This window comes from Typopeltis vanoorti, chromosome 20, assembly GCF_054136105.1.
Source record: "Typopeltis vanoorti isolate ZY-2024b chromosome 20, IOZ_Tvanoo_1.0, whole genome shotgun sequence".
NCBI lineage: Eukaryota > Metazoa > Arthropoda > Arachnida > Uropygi > Thelyphonidae > Typopeltis > Typopeltis vanoorti.
The window spans coordinates 70,975,684-70,996,466 of NC_143568.1; the positions used below are offsets into that span (position 1 = coordinate 70,975,684).

Here is a 20,783-nt window from a genome sequence, read left to right on the forward strand (position 1 = left end):
TAACTCATTTCTTAGATCCATAACTTGAAACTAGTTTAAACACAGTCTTGTATATTACTGTTTTCGCTAATTTCTCCCTTATTTCATATAAATTTTTTTCATCTGACTCTGCACCACACCAGCTTTGCATATTCTCTAGGTTCTCCATTAAAGAACGTACTTCGAGTGTTCTATGTTCCTGTTTATTCTCATATTTTGATCCTTTCTTTTAGGGTTACACAGTGATCAGCATTCATTTTAAAAAATTTTTATGGAATTTACAACCGTGTTAAAAAACTTTTTTTATCATCCTGACATTTCGATCTTCACATCAAGATCATCATCTGGAGCATACATAAGTATACAGAACAAGCTGAGTTACATCATTAACTGTAAGCTAGAGAAACGTCACCTCTGGTGAAAGAAAAAAAAATATATATATATAAAATAAAAAAATTTTTACATCAAGCTAAATTCTATTTTTACAATGATAGGGATAAACATTCTTTTAGATGGTTTTCTTTCAGAAACAATTGGTGTCCTATTTTTAGTATTACAATTCTTATTTTTTATTTACAATACTGGATTTTCTACAACCCAACTAACAGAACAAATAACAAAACAGAGAAACTACTTAAATCAACTACCACATGGCCCGAAGATACAATCAAAAAACTGTTCCCTCATTACGCGCGCTCCCCTAGAATTTACGGGCTACCAAAAATTTTAGTAGCCCGAAAATTTTGTCTAATAGGAATAGTGCGTCCTTCTCCTATATATGATATGTTGCAAGTACAATAGATCCGGTATACTCCAGGGTGAGCTAGTGGAGGGAGTGGGTCTTTGGATGAGTTCAGTACGTTTTTTAATTTTGCAGGAGGTTTAAAGGTGGCTTTGAGGTTGTACTTTTGTAGTACTCTGTTTATTTTGTCTGATATTCCTTTAATGTAGGGAATGGTTATAGTTTTACTGTAGTCTGGTTTGTCTTTGTTTTTTATTGTGGTTTTGTAGAGAATTTTGTTTATAGTATTTTGGCTGTATCCGTTTTTTTGTAGGTTATTACTGATAATTTTAAACTCGTCTTTCAGTGCCTGTTCACTGGAACAAATCGTCTGAGCTCTGTTTTTTAGCGTGTTGATGACACCTAGTTTTTGTGTTGGGTGGTGGTATGAGTTTATGTGTATATATTGTCCCGTATGTGTCGGTTTTCGGTAAACAGTGAAGGAAAGATTGCCCGAGGGAAGATGTGTGACAAGTGTATCTAGAAATGGAAGTGTGTTGTGTTTTTCAATTTCAATTGTGAACTGTATGCGTTTGTGTTGTTTGTTTAGGTGGCTAAGGAATGTGTCTAATGTCTGGCGGCCATGGGACCAGATCGCGAAAACATCGTCAATGTATCTAAGCCAGACTTTGGGTTTTAGAGGGGAGGAATCTAGGGCAAGTTGCTCAAAATGTTCCATGCAAAAGTTAGCAATAGGGGGAGATAATGGCGAGAACATGCGCAAAAAGCACCGTGATATCTGGAGGGAATTTGTTCTGTAGGAGGATTGTGTCATTGATTGGGACATTTGTAAAGAGGGCAGAGACGTCAAAACTGACTAATAAATCATCTTTTTCTAATGTAATGTCTTTGATGATGTTTATGAAGTGTTGTGTGTTTTTGATATAGGAAGGGGAATGACTTACCAACTCCTTGAGTGTTGCCGCTAATTTTTTGGCTAAGTGATACGTCGGGCTATCAATTCCTTCAACGATAGGTCTTAGCGGGGTGTTTTCTTTGTGAATTTTTGGTAGCCTGTAAATTCTAGGGAAGTGCGCGTAATGAGGGAACAGTTTTTTGATTGTATCTTGGGGCCATGTGGTAGTTGATTTAAGTAGTTTCTCTGTTTTGTTTTTTGTTCTGTTAGTTGGGTTGTAGAAAATCCAGAATTGTAATACTAAAAATAGGACACGAATTGTTTCTGAAAGAAAACCATCTAAAAGAATGTTTATCCCTGTCATTGTAAAAATAGAATTTAGCTTGATGTAAAAATTTATTTTTTATTTTATTTTATTTTATTTATATATATATATATATATATATATATATTTTTTTTTTTCTTTTTTCACCAGAGGTCACGTTAGTAGAATAACATGTGATCAAATCATTGTTTCTCTAGCTTACAGTTAATGATGTAACTCAGCTTGTTCTGTATACTCATATTTTGATATTTTTATTGTTCATACCAAATTTGTTATAACTAGTAAGTGAAATAATCCTGGAGACTTGGATTGGATTCTTTTAGTCATAAAGACCTTGTCATAACCTAATCTAACCAAACAGTCATGTTGGAGGTTTAATGGAGTATTGACAGCACTAGGAAAAGATTAGAAACTAATTTTAATGCTTTCAATATTTCTTCTCAGTCACTGAGACATCTTCAGTGAGTACAAAGCTTTTAGTATTGTGTTGTGAGTACAACACAATACTTAATGAAACATGGAATACTCTAAAGTCCTATCTAGGTGGTGCACCCTCTATGGGTGTTTGTAGCTGGCCCAGGATGTAAACTGGGACTTCCCAAATTTTGGGAAGTTTTATGCATCTGTATTTGTTTAGATTAGGTTGAGTTAAGTCTCTGAGTCTATGGCTGAGTTCTGCTGCAGATTCCAAAAATAGCCTTTCCTTTTTAAACTTACTGTGGTGGAGAATGGCAGTTTTCTTCCAGAGAATCCTGTGAATTGTGTCTAATACATGGTCTGCAAGACCAGATTGACCATAGTCATGACTGCAGATGTAAGATTTGTGTTCATCTAAACAGACAGTGACTGATCTAGCTATCTGTCCAAAGTAAGCCAACTTGCAGGAACAGGATACTTTATATACTCCAGGCACTGAGAGAGGAGGGAGCTGATCTTTGGTAGAATGGATAGGGGTAGCAAGTTTCTGGTGGGGCTTAAAAGCTATGCAGCAATTGTATTTCTTTAAGGACCTGCCTATTTTTTTTAATGTATCCCAGACATAGGGGGATGGTGATGGAATTCCTGAAATCCTTCTGAAGAGATGGTCATGGATTTGGGAGAAGATTATTTTTTTAATTCTGTAGGAACTGTAGCCATTGGATAGGAAGGTGTTGTACATATGGTTGTGTTCAGTTGAAAGAGAGATTCTACTGGAACAAGGATTATAGGTTCTACTGGTTAAAATTTTAAGGACACCATATTGTTGAGAGGGATGGTGGTGGGAAAGTTTGTGGATGTATCTGCCTGTTTGAGTGGGTTTTCTAGATACAGTGAAGAAAACGGTACTTCGGCTATGTGTGCTACTAAGGTGTCTAGGAAGGTAAACTATTATTTTCTTTTTCCATCATAAGCTGGATTTTTGGATGTAGACTATTAAGGTGACTGAGAAAGGGCTCTAATATGTCTGGGCCATGATGCCAAATCAAGAACACATCATGTACATATCTTAGCCAGATAGAAGGTTTGAGAGGGGCTGAGTCTATGGCTCGTTTTTCAAAATTTTCCATGTAAAAAAATTGGTAAGAGGGGGTGAGAGGGGAGAACCCATCTCGGTTCCCTCTGTTAGTAAATTTTCTTCTTCCAAGATAAGCCGGCTTATCTTGGATTAGTGTATCTGCTCTCCAGCCAAAAGGCTGCTGGTTCCAATCCCACTGTGAGCTTGGATGTTTGTGATTGTCTATGAAAATACTAGTGGTAGTGGTGGGCAGTAGATGGCATTGGTATAGTTGTGGGTTCATTGTAGATTGTGGGTGGTGGAGATAGAGCTGTAGAGTAGATGCCCTCCCTCGATGTGTCTTTGGACTCCCTGGAGGTGTCAAGTAGTAATAATAATAAATAACCAGAATTGTAGCAAAGGAAAAGAAATCTAAGATATCTGAAGGGAAAATATTTTTTTAAGAGTGTTAAGGTTTCATTTAAGGGAATATTGGTAAACAATGAGATGATGGCAAAGGTTACCAATGTATCTGTATTATTTAAAATTATCAATCATGGTTTTGAAATGGATAGAGTTTGTTATATAGGATGTGATAAGTCCAGTAAGAGGGTGTGTGGGGGTAAGAGACTTTGCCAGCTGTTTTCACCATGTGTAGTGTGGAGCATCTTGGGGGGGGACAAGAACCGAAAGGTTTGAGGTTTTTTTGTAATATCTGACGTCTGGGAAGATGCTTTTTTAAGTAAGTTTTTTGATTGTTTAAATTGCGTTTTTGCGGGATCATGATCTAGTGGGATGTAGGTTGTGCAATCTCGGATAATAATAATATCCATTTTACTATTGTATTCCATGGCATTAAGGACAAGTGTGGCATCAACCTTATTCATTCTGGTGATGACAATACTTTTATATAACTTTCCATAACTTTCTGAGAGCAGCAAGTTGACCAGAAGATAGATTAGTTTTTGGTGGGATGACTGAGCGAGAATATTGGAATTCAAGTCCGATGTTATTGGCTATTTCCAGAGCTAAGTGACAGATTCTGTGTTCTGTGTTGTACAATATGTCTAGCAATAGCACTTCTATCAGTGCAATGGAAAAATTTAGCTGAGGCTTAGGGCACTGATGGCATCTATTCACAGATTCACTACTGTGTGGAGTGTTTGAATTTGCTTTTGCGATTTAGATTTACACAGAATGTTATACTTTTAAGCCTGTGTAAATCTAAATAACAACCCATTTTTTGTCAGACTGAAAAATCCATTGAATTATGTCTGTTAGAGTATATGAGAGACATCACATATGACAGAACTAAAGGCAGTGCATGTCTAATTACATCCTCAATTCTGCTGACACTAATGATGAAAATGCTATCACCCACCCAGTCAAATGGGACAAATCAGAGAACATCTTTAGATGTTACAAGGAACTCGAAAGAAGAATAATTGTGGAATGTAAGGAAATTGTCCTCAATCCAGTACATCTCAACACTAACCTCAGCTATAATCTATCTGATTGTCACTGCATTGCTATCCGACTTTGGCATTCACATGATCATGAACACATGCACACACCTAGCACTAAAGTAGTACATAGAACACCTTCAAATGTCAGTATGTTGGCATTATAATTTATAGCTATTCTCTCGCAATGTTTATTTGTATTTCTCTCTTGTTCGTGTAATGCACTGAAGTGATGTTGGTGATGTTCTGAGTCTCCTAAGAAAGACGAAACTAGTCGTACAGTTTATTTAAATACAGTAGTGTTTCTATATTTTTTATCTCTTGGCTTTCAGTCATTTAATCTACTTCAAATGTGTCTCTCAGCCAAGTAAATCCGTTATATCATAAATATAGGCATGAAATGCATTAGTGAATAATATTTGCATCATTTATTACTTGTTTAATTAAATGATTTTTATAGTATTTTCAGATGCTCACTAGTTTCTATTTTGCAGGTTACAGATATGGAAATTAATTTTGTCATTGGTGATGTTCTGTGTAATGCAGCCCTTGGATCATCTTCATCCTCTGCAAGAGACATATGGACTGTAAATGAAGCTGACTTTATTGTAAGATGCTTTTCCTCTTGTAGTAATATTTAAAATGGAAAAATTATTAATAGCAAATTTTATTAGGTAATGGAGCTATCCCCTATCTCCAACCAGAGGAGATAGGGGATATATAAAAACCAAATACTGAAATTTTAATTTATACTGAATTACAGTATAAATTTATACTAAAATCCAACTAGTAATTAAAAGATATACCATACACGGTATGTATTTTTAGATGTGAATGATAAAATATTTGGTGCCAAACGTGTTTGAGCTAAGAACATGAAGTAAGCGAATGGTGTTGATAATGAGGCATGAATAAAACCAGTAAATTATTATTATTATTATTATTGTTGTTGTTCCGGGAAACTCCAAGGAGTCGACAGACTCATCGAGGGAGGCCCTAACATCATGTCAAGAACAACTATTCAACATTCACACAGTATCTATCATACCTTGCCTTGAACTCATTCACGGTCGTAGCACCCACAACAGACTCTGGAAGCTTATTCCACTCATTTACCACTCTCCAAGTAAAGAACCTAGCTCTAACACCCTTGTCAACCACGCTCTTGCCCAGCTTCCATGCATGGCCCCTAGTCCTCCCACCACCAGTCATATTTTCAAAAATATCTTCTGGATCAATCTTATAAAAACCCTTCAGTAATTTGAATGTCTCAATCATATCACCCCTCCTTCGCCTATCGTCCAATGTCTGCAACCCACAAATCTTCAACCTATTCTCATAAGGTTCATTCCATAGACCTGCTATCATCTTGGTCACTCGTCTCTGGACCCTCTCCACTTCCTCCCCATCACAAAGAAACCCTGGTGCCCATAACTGGGCACAGAAGTCCAGATGGGGTCTTATCAAGGCTCGATACAGAGGAACAACAACTTGTTTGTCTCTGCATGTTAAAGTATTTTTCAGAAGCGAAGTGATTTGGTGAGCTGTTTTAGTTACTTTTGCAATGTGCCCCCTAAACTTCAACTCCCTATCCACCAACACTCCCAAATCCCTGGCCTCATCAATCTCCTGGAGTATGGTTCCACCAATGCGATATACTGCTGCTATTCTTTTCACCCCAAAGTGCATAACCTTACACTTTGCCACATTAAATTGACATCCATTTTTCCTAGCCCAGTCCTCCAAACTATCCAAATCATCCTGTAAAATTTTGACATCCTGTGCACTCACAATTGCTCTACCCAACTTTGCATCATCAGCAAACAAGTGAACACTTCCTCTCAGATCCTTTCCAATATCATTGATGAACAAATTGAAAAGCAGTGGTCCAAGAACAGAGCCCTGTGGCACTCCACTAGTCACAAGACGTCTTTTAGACTCCACTCCTGAATAAACCACTCTTTGATATCTCTCCTTCAACCACCCTCCTATCCATCTCACCAACCCTATATCTATCCCCATCTGCTCCAGTTTACTGATTAGAGTTCCATGTGGTATCCTATCAAAGGCCTTGGCAAGGTCCAGTAGTATCACTGTAAACCCATTACCCCTATCCAGTTCAGCCGTCACTGTGTTATAAAATGTGAGCAAGTTACTGAGGCATGATCTACCCTTCACAAAACCATGTTGTCCCCCATACAATATCCCATTTTCATCTATCCAATCCTGTATTCTTTTCTTGACTAATTTCTCTAAGACCTTGACAGTGATTCCTGATATGCTAATCGGTCGGTAATTTACAACAGCAGTCTTGGAACCACCTTTATGCAGTGGAACTATTTTCCCCTCTTTCCACCCGCTCGGGACTAACCCAGACCCGAGACTCAAATTAAACAAAATGGTCAAGGGTACTGACAATTCTTTAGCTGCTTCTCGTACAACACGAGCTGGTATACCATCCAATCCCACAGATGTATTCACATTGAGGTTATGCAATAGACTACTCACCTCCACTTCATTAACCACAATTCCCATATAATCTACTGGTTTATTCGTTTCTGCAATGTCACCACCTGGATGATATACTTTTGCAAAGTGCTCACTCAGTAACTCAACTATCTCAACTGATTCAGTTACCTCCCTACCATCCGCATTCTTTAAAATCAATCTGCCATGTACATTTTTCCTTTTACTTGCTACATATCTAAAAAACTGTTTAGGATTCTCTTTAGCCTGCATGGCCAATGTTCTTTCGTAATCCTTTTTTGCTTTTCTTATCACACTCGTCACCCTTCTGGCCTGTGCTTTATACCGTTCATGTGCCTGCCGGTCACCCTTCTCCTTAAATTCCCTCCAGTTGTTTCTTTTTTTGCAACTCAAGCTTAATGGTGTTATTCATCCATTTAACCTCTACCTGATTTATTATTCGGACTCGAGGTATACAGTCAGCCATTGCTTCATGCAAGCACTTCTTAACTACCTCCCATGCACTATCAACTTCTAGTCCTTGCAGTTGTACATGCCATGGCACTGAACCAATCAAACTCCTAAGCTTGTCATACTTTCCAGCCCGATAATTCCACATGTACCCTGTCTTAATTGAAAATTCTACACCTTTAGCCACCTCCCAAGTTAAGACCCTATGATCACTCTCACCGATTGGTGGCAATGTGGTCATATTTGTTACAGCCAAATCCTCAGATGTAATTACTAGGTCAAGCACTCTCTGACCCCTAGTATTTTCCATTACATGCTGTCGCAGATAGTTATCCCTTAATAACCGCATAAAATCCAGTTGCTTCCTCCCGTGTGTCCTCTCCTCACTCCAATCAATGCGACCATAGTTGAAATCTCCCATAATAATCACCCTCCTTCCACCCATTTCTTCTATTTGCTTGTGCATACTGTCACCACCATCTTTTCCATCACCTGGTCTATAGCAGCACCCAATTGTATATTTAGTTCTGCTAGCCACAATCTCACACCAAATGGCCTCAAATGTGCTCTTTTCTCTATCCTGCAATTCAACTTCTATTCCCCTTGGCTGGAGCTCATCAGCTATCATCAACAATACTCCTCCCCCCATTTTATTCTCTCTGTCATTCCTGAACACACTATACCCATCACATTCAATCCCACTAGTTATATCATCTACAGTCAGCCATGTTTCACTAATACCTATAACCTGTGGTCTGGAAGTGCCAACCATGGCCAAAAACTCTTCCTTCTTGTTCCTAATACTCCTAGTATTAGTGTACATGAATTTAAGACCCCCATTAGCCCCAACCCTACCTTGATGCCTTATATTAACTATCCCACTCAGATTTGTTGTCCTTATTTGCTCTGGCATATTATATTCATTCTTACATTCAACTGCCTCCATAAGGACTGTATATCTACTCCCCCCCCCCTTTAACAAATCTAGTTTCCCTGAATTTGCACATCCACTACGTTCAGCAACACTTTCTCAAGTCTTCTTACACCGTAACCATTCAAATGCAAGCCATCCATCTTATATAGATCCATCTTATATAAAAAAATTAGGAAATTAAAGATTTTAAGACCAAAAGAGTAACAAAAAAAGGAGGGAAATGTATACATGACCAGCAACATGATGATAGTGCTGGCCATAGTGAAATTATTAATATATTTTCAAACTGTGTAATATAAATCACTTATTCAGTTTCTTTTGACAGTTTACACACTGATATTATCCTGATACTTGAAAGATATCATCTTCATTTTTGTTTTCTAATGTGTTGGTTTCTACTAATGTATGTTTTATTACATTGTTATTCTGTTGTGGTACTTGTCACTTAATCCCTGCCTCCATTTATTGGATTTGCATGTATGAATCATTTATATCAGCGGTGTCACGTGCCTATTTAGGTTGGGTGTACTGTCATGTTGCTTATGCAACCCGTGCTTCAAAATTCGCATCAATTTCACCATATGATTGCATTTTTATTGATATATGGAAAGTTTTAAGAGTTCATAGCTCATCAGAGTTCATCTTAATTGGACCAATGCAATTAATTGTAAGATAACTTTGAATTCTTCATTTTATCAATTAATATAATTTTAAATATTATTATTATTATTGGCTACACCATTCAGTCAAGAACTATCCAACATTGGTGCAGTATTTATTATACTTTGCTTTGAACTCATTCATAGTCCTGGCATTCACAACAGACTTGGGCAACCTATTTCATTCATTCACTATTCTCCATTCAACAAACCTAGTTCTAACACCCTTGTTAATTACACTCTTACTCAGTTTCCATGGATGGTCCCTAGTTCCCCCACCACTACCAGACCTGCTCTGAAAATTTTTCTCTGAATTAATTTTGTAAAAACCTCTCGGTAATTTCTATGTCTCAATCATATCATCCATTTTCCACCTATCAACCAGTTTCTGTAACCCACAAATTTTCAACCCATTCGTGTAAGATTCATTCCACAGACCTGCTACCATCTTGGTCTTTTGCTTCTGTATCTATCCTCTCCACCTCCTCATCATCTGGGTACCTAGAAACTAGGGTTTTTTAGGTGTCTTGATAAGGGAGTGCAGTGGTCAAGGCTTGATAAAGAGGAACAATAACCTACTTGTCTGTGCTCGTCAAAGTATCCTTCAGTAACCAAATAATCTGATGGGCTGGTTTAGCCACTTTTGCTATGTGCCCCCTGAACTTTAACTCCCTGTCTACCAACACTCCAGAGTGTTTGTCAATTTCCTGGAGTACAGTTCCACCAATGTTGTATACAGCTTGTAATCTTTTTGCCCTAAAATGCATAATCTTACACTTTGTCACAGTAAACTGGCATCCATTCTCCTTTGCTCAGTCTGTCAATCTATCCAAATCATCCTGCAAAATTTTGACATCATCAGCAAATAACTGAACAGTTCCTCTCAGAATCTTTCCTATGTCGTTAATGTACAAAATAAACATTAAATATGTAAAGCATAAAGGTCAAATGAACAATAGCTATGTTTCACATGCTCTTATGTGAGAAGCACAAAGGGTTTACTCTTTGTGGTGATCTTAGACTATCATTGGCAAATAGTAGAGTGAGACACAGATAATTTGAATCTTGATATGATTTTTAAATACAAAATTGGAAAATAATCACCTGTGAAATTATTAATTTTCCTGATTGAACCAAAGAAAGCCTGAAATAACTCATTTTACTTACTTATTTATACACAAGTTTCAATCTTCTTTGACTGTAATCAATCATATAATCCACGAAAACTGGCAGAAAAATGGGACATTCAGTAGATTTTCACCACTGTTTCCCATTGTAAATGTGGGCAAAAAAGTTATAAATTATTTATAGAAAATTATATATTAAAAACTTGTCTACATCAATATCCTAAACATGTCAGTTCACACTTCACACATGCAAAACAGCTGAAACTTAGAAAACAAAAACCCAAATGGCAGTGTTCAATTGGAACACTGCCAGAATGTGATGCAAAACGAGAATGCGATGCAATGTTTATTCAGTGATAAGTTTCCTTTTCATGAAGCATTGGTATATTGTGTTTAATTTAGGAATCACACAAAGCCAGGAAACAATTAGGGGAGACTTTAACAGGAATAAATGCCAAAATATAATATTGGTGATATTGCTATTCTATGGATGTGCACACACACACACACACACCTAGCACACTTGGAATTTATGTGCATATCAGTAAATGGTTAAGTAACAAGAAACCCATTGAGTTTTTTTTAAGGTTGTAAATAGGGAATTCCATATGGGAAAGAATGGTCTTCTTAGAGGTATGGTTTTTGGAAAAATCCAGTTATATATATATATATATATATATATAACTGGATTTTTTATTTTTTTCTGAGATTGATATGAAAATAAGATCTGGCATTGTCCTTATACATATTTGCATAACATAACAACCTAATTCTGGCTTAAATGGATTTTGGTGAAAGTTAAATTTTGATCATTATTGAACTTGCTCAGTTTTCATTATGCTACAGTATTAACTGACCTTCATAGGAATGAATCTTTTTTTCCTATGAATCTTCATAGGAAAAAAGCAAATTGTTGTTAACATTAACACAAACATGCTCTAGTGTATGTATATTTTTCTGACAGAAATCTTATTGGCACGTTTATGAAATAGATTAGCCACTGTATAATTATCATCACTGTGGAAATACCATAAATTATTGATAAATAATCAGTGAACTTAACAACATTAGTTTCTTTTTTTTTTAGCTCTGAAGTTTGTTAATTGCTGGAAGATGTGGCATGATTCTTATGATGTATATCATATCTTTTTTAATCCCACATGTGGCAGGTTTCAGAAATACTATAGAACAACAGTGCTGCATATCAGTAAATGGTTCAGTAGCAAGAAACCCATTGAGTTTTTTTAAGGTTATAAATGGGGAATACAATAGGGGAAAGAATGGTCTAGAACAGGGATTCTCAACCTATGGTACATGTACCACTGGTGGTATGGTACGTGAGCCACTGCCTTACTGGTACATCTAATATCTTGAATTAAATATAGTGGTATGCCACTGGAAAAGATTGAGAACCCCCTGGTCTAGAGAATACAGGTATCAGGTTGTTGGTAAGTTTATAGCAGTGAAGAGAGGAATAATCATTTAATTGTTTTAACTTCTTTTAATTATTAGCTCCAGTAATTTTCAGGGAGAATTTCAGTTACCCACTCTCTATGCATGAGACTAGTATTCTAAGTTTGAGCAGATTTTGGATTGTTTTCATAATATTAACAGCTGTACCGGTCAGAAGTATTGTAATCAAAAAAAAGAAAAAACAACATTGAATCTGAAAGGCTATAAATGTGGTGTGTTCATTTCTAGGATATGCCCAAAATGCAAATCAACTTAAGAGGAGAGATTTTATTGTCTTAGATACCTGGCTATTAGCTAAAATAAGGGAAGGAGCAGAAATATATCTTTCTTTATGAGAAAGAAGTGACTTTTTGGTATCACTGAAATTTATATGATTACCTTGCCTCTTATGAAGAATATCAAGATCATTGTTTAAGGTATTAGTTATGGAAGATCTTGATTGGTCATATGTTTGAGTATTCTAAGATTTGTCAAATACGTGATGAACAGCTCGAGAGAAAATAGACTACATCTTTACATAGTAAAAACAGGCCATAATATGATAGTTTGCTAACTATGACCCTCTGCTAGATGTAATCAAATGCTCAAGTTCTCTGGAAATGTTAACAATAAATATTTATGTTTCTTCAAACATTTTTTGTGGCTTGTACTCGGAAGTGAGTAATGGAGGCTAGAAAATCTGTGTAGATTACAAGTGGCAAAATCCATATCATGGTCACTGGTTATTTGTTCTGCTTTCAGATGAAGGAATTGGCTAGGATTTGGATGGGAGGGTGAAAAAAACTAGTGTGATAATTTGGTAGCTGAATATAGGTTGAACATATGGATGAATGTAAAACAGGTGAATATCAAGTCAGGAAAATGTCACATTCCTTCCAGAAAGAATGGCACTCTCCAAATTCTGTGAGGAGAATTTAGTTTAGGAGACATTCTTATTGAAACACCCTTCCTCCCAATTGGCACAACTCCTTTGTGTAACATCAAAGAAATACCAATGACAGTAATCAATACAAAACACTGAATTCTTCTTGAGGAATAATATCAGAGTGGAACCTCCTTGATGTTCCTGAATGAGATTTGCTCTGAATTAAAAGAATAAGGAGTGACAGCTGTAAGATGAATTCTCATATGTAGGGATGGTATCCTAGTGCTCACCAGGAGCCTTATTATTGGAATTAACACCCAGAAATCTCCAATATCCGTGAAAGCAGGATATCTCTATATCCCACTCTTTGTACTGCTTTAAATGACAAAAATATAGTTTTGCTGACTGATGTCATGGCTCTGCCACTGTTCTGTTGTGTAAGTAAAGGCTATGAGAATAAAGGCCAAGTGTAAAACACCAAAACGCACTAATTGTAAGGGAGAACATCCACCCTACTCCATATAATGCCAAAGATGGAAGGATCAAAAGCAGATTCAAAACCTCAAGACCAAGTGCAACATAACTGTATTGGGGGGGGGGGGGAAGAAGTAAAGAAATATATGCAAAACCTTATGCTGAGATGGTAACATTAAAACAACAAAACAAGAAACTATCTAAGGGCACATGAATGCATACGACTGCCCTTTCTTTCATGGCTGCATTGTCCCTGAACAGTATAATATGTTTACACCTGCACTAGAGCAAATAAGAAAAAAAATGAATATGGCCTCACTCCAGAAAAATATAAAAAAAAAAGATTATTTTATACCAAAAGCCACTACTCAGAAAAGTAATGAATCCTGCACCTCAAAGAATTAAAGAACGTTCCTCCATATCCACTAATATATGGGATGGATACCTCTGTTCAACCATAGGAAAATAAAAGCATGAAACTATCCTGTATGGAGTAGAATTTAACCTCTTGGATATTTTTCCAGATGGGAAAGTGATGGATACTGAACATCTGCAGCTATCCAAAAATGAAAAATCCATTTCTGATAAAAGAAAATCCGCATAAAACCAGAGCCAGGTGGATTCATCAAACATGAATGATTAACAACTCCACTGCAATGCAATGGAATTGTTGCAGAGTCCACTAAAACATGAATGATATGAATGTCCTCTTGCAGAAACAAGTAAGTATGTTTCTGTCATGCAAGAGATGTATTTGAAGCCTAGTGAGGATCATACATTGTGGTATACCACTATCAAGATATATCACACTATTCATCACTAAATTAGGTACTCTCGATTAAGTAGCCACTTCTCTTTGAGAAAAACTTAAGTGTAAAACTATTGAAGTTAGCCTGTCATATCTACATAAATTAAACAGTTTTCATGAACACTCATTTTAATTTCTTTCCTTGTTCACTGACACTTGTATGTATATAAACACCATTTTTTTCCCATTTTTAAAACAGTTTAAAGAAAGTACTGATTAATGAAGACTGGTACCCATTGAGTTGATTGCTAGTGATATAGTGTTATTTTAAAATTGAGATATCAGGTTTATAGAGGTTAAGGATAGGGGGATGGTGTCATCACCTATTGCCAATATTTTTCAAAGAAAAAAATTCGAATATAAGAGTGAAAGGAGTAATGAAGGCGATGGAAGACACAGTTGAAGAAACGGTACCAGAAGAAGAGAAGATCAAGAAGAAGTGGATTAGACAAGAAACACTGAAGTTAGTACAGGAGAAAAGAATGTTGAAGATAAGAAGGGATATATCAGAACAAATAGAGGAGCAACATAGAAGAAAGTGTAATGATGTGAAAAAAGCAGTCCGAATGGATAAGACGAAATGGTTAGAAGCTCAATGCAATAATATAGAACAGCATTATGGATAGCTAAAACTTGGGAGGTGTACAAAATGATTAGAACTACTAATAGAAGGTGGCAACCAAAACAGACTGCAATTAAAGATGAAAAAGGCAAAGTATTGACGAATAAAGATAAAATTGTACAGCTGTGGACAAGATAGTGAGTTATATGAACAAAAACTAGATTTAGATAGTGTTGGGAAACTGACTGAAGAATTGAAGCAGATATCACCGCCAGGTAATGAGTATGATATGGACGTTTTAAGAGGAGAGGTAGAAAAAGCAATAGGACGGCTAAAACACAAGAGTCCTGATAATGATAACATCACTGGAGAAATGATTCTTTCCATACCAACTATGGTATGGAAAGAAGGGAAAATGCCAGAGGAGTGGGTGAAATTGATATTAGTGACATAATACAAGAAAGGAAGAATGTAAAGTAGAATGTAAAAATAATAGAACAATTGCTTTGACAAGTCATCTTGGTAAGGTGATGATGATATTGACAGAAAGATTCAGGACCCAATTGGAAGCATACCTTGCAGACGAGCAAGCAGGATTTAGGAAAGATAGAACTACAATTCAACAGATTTTGACAATGTGGTTAGTAGCAGAGAAAGCTAGGAGAAAAAACAAAAACATATATGCTTGCTTTGTTGATTTTCAGAAGGCATTTGACAGTATCGACCGGAAAGTGACATAAACAGTGCTAGAATCATATGGAATTTGACAAAAAAATAATAGCTGTATTAAAAGATGTTTATAAGAATGCAGTGGCAGCAGTTAAGTGATGATTTGGGAAAATAGTTTAAAGCAAGCGGAGGTACTAGACAAGGGGGATCCAATATCACCAAGCATTTTCATCGCACGTTTAGAAAGAGCAATGGATAAAATGAAGGAAGATGCAAAAGGAATATCAGTGCATGGGATGAAAATTAGCAATCTGAGCTTTGCAGATGACATTGTTATTATTGAAAAAGGCAAAAGAGAACTACAAAAAAAATTAAAACTTGTTATGAACTTGGAAAAAACAAAAGACAATGGTATTTGGCAAGAAGAACATGAAACAAAAGATACAAGTGAATGGAATTGATATAGAAAATGTAGAACAATTCACATATTTAGGAAGTAAAATGACGTGATTTGGACTGTAAAAAAGAAATAAAGATCAGGATTGCAAAGTGAAGAACAAATCTGAAGTCCATGGATAGCATCTGGAAAAGTAAAGTGATCAGCCTGCAAACAAAACTAAGAGTATTGGAAATATGCATCTTTAGCAGTGTACTGTATGGATCTGAAACGTGGGTAATAAATAAGGAATCAAGAAAAAGAATTTTGGCATTTGAAAGAACTTATTACAGGAAGATTCTAAGATTAGGATGGGTACAGAAAGTCACAAACGAAGAGCTCTATCATAAGATACAACTAAAGGAGAATCTAATAAAACAGAAACTGCAATTATTTGAACACATCTGAGGAATGAGCAAGGACCGGAAGATAAAGACATTCGTGTTTGCTATTATGGACAGTGTAAACAGAAGAGGTAGACCATACAGAGAATGGATAGACAACATAAAAGACTGGTGTGGAATGGGTGTACAGAAACTGCACCACCATGCACTGGACAAAGAAAGGTGGAAAAAGATAGTGAAGAAATTATTAGAGATATGAAGAGCCAAAGGCTTCAATTCAGTGACATATAACTTGTTTAAGTTAAGGGATATATATCCCATATCGTTTCTTAACTGAATAAGGAACTCAAAGAGTTTCATGCCGAATATAATAGAAACTATATAAATTTCGGCAATTCCAAGCGTAAGCAAATACCTGGATACTGCAGCAACTGACCCTTAAGGTAGTGCAAGCTGAGGCAACTCATGTCTAAGGTGGAGCAAGTTCCGATCACTATTCTTGATATTTACCCATAATGTGAACTTAGCTCCTAGGAGCTGTATTACTGTTCTACATTATGAGAGAAGGTCACTGCCCAGACTGGTTTCGACCTTTATTGAGGTCTCATCAGTGAGTAGGTAGAATGGGAGTTCATGTCTTTCATCATCAGCCTTTGGAGTATAAAGATTGCTGAGTGTCAGCAGGTAGTAATAGGGGAAGTTAAAGAAAGGTAGAGTAGGATAGTAGGAGGTAAAGAGAGGCCTCAGTCAACCTGTTTAGCTGTGTAACCCAGAGGTTGTGGCTAAAAGTTCTGTAAAACATAATCTCCTTACACCTGTTCTAAAAAAAAAAAAAAAACTTAAAATTTACACTTCACTTTATACGAAAAAGATAACTTTAGATTACATTAATCCAGGTGTCTGGAGACGTCATCTTGTAACCCCTAAAAAAAGAAAAATGTTTGTTAAAATTTGGAAATTAGATTATTCTTAAACTATGCCTTACAACTGGAAAAAAAAAAAAAAAAAGCGATAGCAGGATCCGTATTGAGGTGGACTTTATCAACCAGAGAACCGAGAGTTGGGGGAAGAACCTGGCCCGAGTGATGCAGCCCACAAGGAGCTGCACCGCCTCGACGTAAGCCTTCGCAGCCCGGGTTCTCAGGTCTACCACCTTCTTAGTGAACTAGAGAACCAGTAAGTTGTACAATAGAATTAAGTATTTAGTTGGTCCTGAAAGGAGGACAAGTTTTTAGTTTGCCCTTAACTCTTTTTTTGTTGTATTTTTCTGTAAGATTTGAGAAGCTACTGTTTTTTTCCCGGCCATTTATTATTTGGTGAAGAGCTTTATACAGCCTCCTTTCCGTTTCTTCGTTTAGTTCAGGGATTCCTTTTAGCTGTGCTGGGTTTAGTTCACTTAATCTTTTTATATAGAGGTCTCCCCATTCGAAACTTATGGTCTCGGGACCTGTGAGGAGGAGTATAGGTGCTCCTATTTTGTCTATTGCCCTTTGGAGGATTACCTCGGAGTCTTCTGGGATTAAACGCATTAGAACCCTTTGGGCGTCCACGGTGGGGATGGATTCTTCCTCTGATTCCTCGGCTGAGGTAATATTGCCTTTTCTTGATTCCTCGGTCTCTTCTTGGTTTTCTATTCTGATCTCCCTTTCTTCCTCTTCCTCAGAGTCAGATACTTCTTCTGGGCATCTGTTATGTGGTTTTGTTCTCTTCGTTTCTCCTTCTTCAGGACTGATTGGTCTTTTTTCTGTGTTGTTGCTGGCTTCCATTTCTTCTACTTCTGTGGACTCTTCCGTCTCGATGCGAGTTTTCCTTGCTTTACGTTTCTTTTTTTTCTTTATTTTCCATTCTGAGTTTTTCGTGGTGGCGGCTTGATTTCCTGTTGTTACTGTCACGATAGCTGGGGGTTGAATGACTGGAGAGTCTTCCGGCTCCATTGTTTTAGGCTCCTCTGCTGTTTTGCCTATAACTAGAATGTCGTCCTTTTTTTCGGGTTCAGGTTTATTTAATGGAGTGGTTGCTGGAGTTGGCGATATAGCACCTCCTATTCGTTCTGCTTGTGTCCTGTTGGGACAAACGTCTACCTTGTGGGTTGTATTTCCACATTTCAGGCAAGGTGCCTCACACTGTGCTAGGGCATGTCCTGCCGCCATGCAGTTCCTGCATTTGTTCTTGGGGCAGTTTGCACCTAGGTGTTCGAGTGATCCGCACCGAAAACATTGCTTTCTTACACCAGGGTAGTTGAGTACTACCCTGGCAGAGCCTAGAAATACAAAGTTTGGGACCTCAGCCTTCATCTCCATAAGGAAGGTCACCTTGCCAGTCTTCCAGTCAGGGTAGTCAGCATCGTTGGTGATTTTGACATCCTGTACATCTCCCCATTTTGAGAAAACCTTTTTTATTATTTCACTCCCTTCCTCGAGATATTCTACAGGGAACCTTTCTATTCGTAGTGTCTTCAGTAGACTTCTTACTACGAAGGGATAGATCATTTTCCCTTCACATTCTACACCTGCCATTAACTTATTCCTGGTTTCTATATCTTTCACAACTACCTGGTATCTACCTGCTCCATAAGGGGTAAAACCAAGTATCTTTTGTGCCTCTACTATGTCGGCGAGCTCTCGCTAAAGTCCTCTTCGGTACGTTGACGCCTGCCTCTATACCAAGGGTCTTCACTCGCGGCAGAAATGAAGTCATTTGGAAGAGAGAAAAATATCTCACTATGAATTAAGTCCTGAAAAAATGGGTAGACCTTTAAACCAGGGCCAAGCGTTCCCTGTCTGCAGAAATCTCCTGCTACACTACGTAGATGCGGAAGACTACAAGCAGGCACAAGGCAAAAAGAAACTTAAAAAAAAAAAAAAAAAAAATTCTCACCAAGGCTGGAAGCTTCTGGCAGCAGGACTGGAACATACAGCTCTCTTTCAGATTCACTGGATCGGACACTCCTCACAAACTGGATCGTGAACTGGAACTCATCAGTGGGTAGACCTAGTTCATGTCAAGTTTGTAGCGAACAGAACTTACCCCCCTTCTATGAGTATTGCCGAGAGGTGTCCTAATAAATTATTAGATATATGAAGAGCCAAAGGCTTCAATTCGGCGACATATAACATGTTTAAGTTAAGGGATATATATCCCATATCGTTTCTTAGCCAAATAAGAAACTCAAAGAGTTTCATGCCGAATATAGTAGAAACTATATAAAGTTCGGCGATTCCAAGCGTAAGCAAATACCTGGATACTGCAGCAACTGACCCTTAAGGTAGTGCAAGCTGAGGCAACTCATGTCTAAGGTGGAGCAAGCTCCGATCACTATTCTTGATATTTACCCATAATGTGAACTTAGCTCCTAGCCGAACTTTATATAGTTTCTACTATATTCAGCATGAAACTCTTTGAGTTTCTTATTCGGTTAAGAAATGATATGGGATATATATCCCTTGACTTAAACAAGTTATATGTCGCCGAATTGAAGCCTTTGGCTCTTCATACATATATCTAATAATTTATTAGGACACCTCTCGGCAATACTCATAGAAGGGTGGTAAGTTCTGTTCACTACAAACTTGACATTAACTAGGTCTACCTATTCACTGATGAGACCTCAATAAAGGTAGAAACCAGTCTGGGTAGTGACCTTCTCTCATAATGTAGAACAGTAATACAGCTCCTAGGAGCTAAGTTCACATTATGGGTAAATATCAAGAATAGTGATCGGAACTTGCTCCACCTTAGACATGAGTTGCCTCAGCTTGCATTACCTTAAGGGTCAGTTGCTGCAGTATCCAGGTATTTGCTTACGCTTGGAATCGCTGAACTTTATATAGTTTCTACTATATTCGGCATAAAATTCTTTGAGTTTCTTATTCGGCTAAGAAACAATATGGGATATATATCCCTTAACTTAAACATAGTGAAGAAAGCATCGGGCAGTGAGCCCATGGTTCATGATGATGATTAATTAAGGATAATTGTTTTCACATTTCTTAATTGTATGCTTTCATAACTCTCTGTTGTTCCTTAGTAGTATTCCTGTAAGCCTATATAACATTCTCAAAAATTAAAAAACATTAAATTACTGTGATCATCATCATGCACATCAAGGATTTAGGCCTAGCGTGGTCTGTTCCAGCCTTAGACGTCATCGTTGAATCTTTTAAGAGGACATCCTGGTTTTCTTTTTCCTAATGGCTTGTACTTTAAGGCTTGTTTTGGTAATATTTCTATTTTCATTCTTTGAATGTGTTCCATCCATTTGTTTATATTTTTTAATTTTTCCTATTATTGATTCTTGGTTTAATTCTTTCATAATTTCTTCGTTTCTTTTGTGATCAAATAGAGTATACTTTGCAGTTTTTCTCATAAACTTCATTTCTGCTGTTATTAACATTCGTTTGCCTTTTTGTTTTATTGTCCAGATATCACTTCCATACAATAAGACTGGTAGGGCTAATGTATTGTATACTTTTAGTCTGGTTTGTTATAGAGTTAATTACACCTGTTATTTTTAAATATTTTGCAGTTTTTACGTTTATATCTTTTTCATTTTCATATGTGATCATAGGTAGTTAAATGAATTCACCTAAGATCTTGTTATCTTTTACTATCTTAGTT

At 36.9% G+C, this 20,783-nt stretch overlaps 1 protein-coding gene across 1 annotated transcript in view; it reads left to right on the forward strand.

Annotated features, from left to right (window-relative positions):
* LOC150095553 (proteasome adapter and scaffold protein ECM29) overlaps window positions 1-20,783 on the forward strand; it is a 691,438-nt gene that overhangs the window by 313,181 nt on the left and 357,474 nt on the right. The window contains exon 21 of the mRNA XM_090409825.1: window positions 5,373-5,486. Within this exon, the coding sequence (XP_090265951.1) occupies window positions 5,373-5,486 (114 nt within the window). The remainder of the gene's footprint in view (window positions 1-5,372; window positions 5,487-20,783) is intronic.